At 37.7% G+C, this 4,012-nt stretch overlaps 1 protein-coding gene across 1 annotated transcript; it reads right to left on the bottom strand.

Annotated features, from left to right (window-relative positions):
- Window positions 1-382: 382 nt before the first annotated feature.
- Window positions 383-1,774, bottom strand: LOC111613367. Its single transcript, XM_023354714.1, has one exon. It carries the CDS (start codon window positions 1,772-1,774, stop codon window positions 458-460), a length of 1,317 nt encoding a protein of 438 aa, XP_023210482.1. The 3' UTR covers window positions 383-457.
- Between the last annotated feature and the right edge of the window lie 2,238 nt (window positions 1,775-4,012).

Genomic DNA, 4,012 nt, shown 5'->3' with positions numbered 1-4,012 from the left:
TACATTTCTTGTGAAAGAAACACTTCTTATTCAACGGCCATAAAAATTATTTATATTAATGATGTCTCCAAAGGTCAAGTTATCTTTCTGCGATAAATTATTTATCAGATATCGCGGGCGCCGTTTCATGTGCTGTTCCGCGACGAAGACAAGCTTTGAACAACGGGCGTAGTCGAACGGTACACACTCGGTAAGTAATCCTATAATTTTTTGTTTATAGCATAGTTTATACGGATTACTCTCAAAAAATTATACGTGTTTTGGAAATGTTGAGTCAAATTAGTCTAGAATCGGTTAATTTTATAGAAGAAAACCTTTCGAACAGCCTTAGTCAGTAAAGTTCCCACGTATCGGGCTGCGATTGGCTCATGTATTTAATCGTTCCTACAACGTAATTTTCGGTTAGCTTGGAACGTATCTAAGCGTTATAGGGGGGTCTACTGTATTTTATAATCCATTATGTGTTTGAGGCAGCATTTTTAACAAGGTTATCTCTCTTTAATTTCACAGCTGATTTGCCTTTTGGAGGTGAAGTTGGTGGTGTCACCCCCTTATTATTCTCTTCATCAGAGAAGTCAGAGAACTCACTCATAGACTGAGCCTTTGAATTTTTAGGTTTAGAGAGAGCTGCTTTCACTCTCTGTTTGTTTAGTGGGTTCTTGCTAGCTTTTTTAGAACCCACATTCCTGGTTGTTACCCCTGTTTTAGGTAGGGGTGTTTTGCTTTTCTTGTTCTCCCTTTCAGCTGTTTGGGTAGATTGTATCAACAAACATTTTGCATGGCATGTTAGCGATTCATCTGGTGAAACAGAAATGTCTGTCTGAACTCCACATGTCTTTGTGGATTTCAGAACAGCAGCAAATGTTTTCTGTCTCACTGGTGCACTTAAAGTGACCATGCGACGTGCCTCCGGGTAAGGTATATTATTTACAGTCTTCACCCGCTGTATCTCTTTTTCTGTTTGCCATGTAGGACATTTTCTGGAGTAGGCAGGGTGAGCTTCTTTGCAGTTGACGCAGCATGGAGTAGTTGTACATTCAGTACTCTCATGATCTTCTTTTCCACACTGGGCGCATGCACTTTTCCCACGGCAAGATGTTTGTGAGTGTCCAAACCGCTGGCATTTAAAGCAATGCAGTGGATTTGGAATGTATGGGCGAACTTGACAACGGAGATATCCTGCTGTAACAGAAGATGGCAATGTTGGCTTGTTAAACGTGATTATAAGATGTTTTGTAGGTATCAACTTGCCATCGCGCCGGATAGAGATGCGTCTGACGGCAGTGACACCTTGGTCTGAAAGGCCTATCTGGATATCTGATTCACTTTCAGACATCAAATCTGCCTCAGATATCACACCACGTGATGAGTTTAAACTCATGTGTGGTGTTATAGTGACTTCTATATCTCCCAAGGTCTTTGTTGACNTTTCAGACATCAAATCTGCCTCAGATATCACACCACGTGATGAGTTTAAACTCATGTGTGGTGTTATAGTGACTTCTATATCTCCCAAGGTCTTTGTTGACTGAAGTTTTGCCGATTGTTGGGGTGAGGTTGTTTGTAAAAGCAGGTCTCCTGATCTCAACTTTTGAATTTTTTTCAAATTTCCGATGGTGGATTGGAACAATTTTTGTATTAGGAAAGGGGAACGTTTAGACAGAGGTATTTCATTGATAGCATGAGCTATAAAGTAAGTTTGCTGGTTGGATAAACTTTCGTCCTTTGGTGGTATTATATCTGTACATTGATGTTCGGTAATTTTTGAATCCATATTGAAAAATTTCAATATTCAGCTCCTAGTGACCCCACCCACCATGGGGCCCAACAAGGGGATGCCGTCACATGAGAGANTGCGTCTGACGGCAGTGACACCTTGGTCTGAAAGGCCTATCTGGATATCTGATTCACTTTCAGACATCAAATCTGCCTCAGATATCACACCACGTGATGAGTTTAAACTCATGTGTGGTGTTATAGTGACTTCTATATCTCCCAAGGTCTTTGTTGACAAAAGTTTTGCTGATTGTTGGGGTGAGGTTGTTTGTCCAAGCCAATGTCCAAGCCAATTAAAAGCCAATGTTAGTCCTCTTCCTGAAACACTGCTAGCTTCAACTTTTGAAAAAAAAGCAGTACCAGCACCGCCACTTTCATCACTACCACCTTCACCATCACCTCCATTGTCATCACCACCACCACCTCCTCCTCCTCCATCGTCGTCCTCATCACCACCACGAAAGAAAAAAAAANGTTTTTTTTTTTATTGAAAGGCAATTGTATTTTTTTCTTAAAGTTAGCTTACATTTTGGTTTGCTTCTTAATATAGAAAAAAAAATAAAACTGAAAGTAAATAAGCCTTATATAAACTTTTATAAGCATTGAATGATAAAACACCTGTCTTAAAATTATAAAAATTTTCTATTTTTTTCAGTCCGGAATCCCGCGGTCTATTACATGACGTACGTCTTGATGGCCGGATGGCCTACCGCTCTGGGGTACCCGGGATCGGATATGGACGGGTCAAGGAATCCCCAAAAATTTTTCGGGGGTGGTCCGTTCCGATATGTCGGGCCACGTCTCTCATCACCCGGTCGCCCCGTTGTGGGCCTGGCCGAGCCCATAATGTGCCTGCTATAAAAGACCCTCTTAGTGCCCACAGGGCAGAAAGAGTATTAAAAAAAAAGTACGTCTTGCTTAATAATTATTATAAATGCGTTTGTATTTAATAAAGAAGTACTTGCTAAAGCCATTTTATTTTATTCAGAGCTCAAAATAGAATTTAACCGTAAGGAAGTTTGCAATCAAATGATAAANATTTTTTTCAGTCCGGAATCCCGCAGTCTATTACATGACGTACGTCTTGATGGCCGGATGGCCTAGCGGTCAAGGTGGCAGCCTACCGCTCTGGGGGACCTGGGATCGGATCCGGACAGGTCAAGAAATCCCCAGGAATTTTTCGGGGGGTGGTCCGTTCCGATATGTCAAGCCACGTCTCTCACCACCCGGTCGCCCCATTGTGGGCCTGGCCGAGCCCATAATGTGCCTGCTATAAGGGACCCTCTTAGTGCCCACAGGGTGAAAAGAGTATTAAAAAAAAAGTACATCTTGCTTAATAATTATTACAAATGCGTTTGTATTTAATAAAGAAGTACTTGCTAAAGCCATTTTATTTTATTCAGAGCTCAAAATAGAATTTAACCGTAAGAAAGTTTGCAATCAAATGATAAAACGAATTTTTTCAAGTAAATTTATGCTCAATTTAAAGAAACTTGTCATTGTTCTGGCATAAGTTTTTGTTTCCATGTTTGAAAATTCTATATTAAATACTGCATTATAAAAGGATACATTATATTCTGTACAGTCTATTTTCAAAAGGAAATATTTATTAATATAATATCTAATAGACTTAATCCATGTATAAAATAAGAGAATTTATCGTAGAAAATTTTTAAATAAATATTATGCATAAAAATTAAATAAAATATTTTGTATATTTTTATTATATAGAGTATATTTTGTTGAGAATTGTCTTAAAGAGTAACAGTTTTTCTCGTGTATCAAGTACAAAGTTCAATTAAAAACTAATATAAAAATGTTTGTCGACAGGGCCTCTCAGAGGTTAAAACATGCCCGAGTCACTTGTATTTTAAGGTCTTCGATATATTAAAATAAATAAAATAGAAATAGTAAATTGTACTGACTTTATTAAATAATAAAATTTGACAAAAATAAAAACGTTTTCTTCTCTTCTAATACACGAAAAATGCAGTGGCATGAATAATTTGTAAGAAATGTTTTTGAGGACGGTGTAAATATGAGGCTCTGTTGGCCCTCTCTTTGGATTGGGTTTGCTTATCAACATAACTATAATATTTTATATTTTATTTAAATTCTAATTTTTTTAATTAAAACTTTTATGGTATTTTGCGTCGATTCCAGAAAAACTTTGGTCACAAAATTTTCTAGAATTATTTTTAGACATTTGAGTTAATATTTTATCCGATACTTGGTT

Source organism: Centruroides sculpturatus, unplaced genomic scaffold, assembly GCF_000671375.1.
Source record: "Centruroides sculpturatus isolate CEXI.00-Female unplaced genomic scaffold, Cexi_2.0 scaffold1632, whole genome shotgun sequence".
Classification (NCBI taxonomy): Eukaryota; Metazoa; Arthropoda; class Arachnida; order Scorpiones; family Buthidae; genus Centruroides; species Centruroides sculpturatus.
Note: the sequence above shows the minus strand (reverse complement) of the source record. Positions and strands in the feature narration are given on the sequence as shown.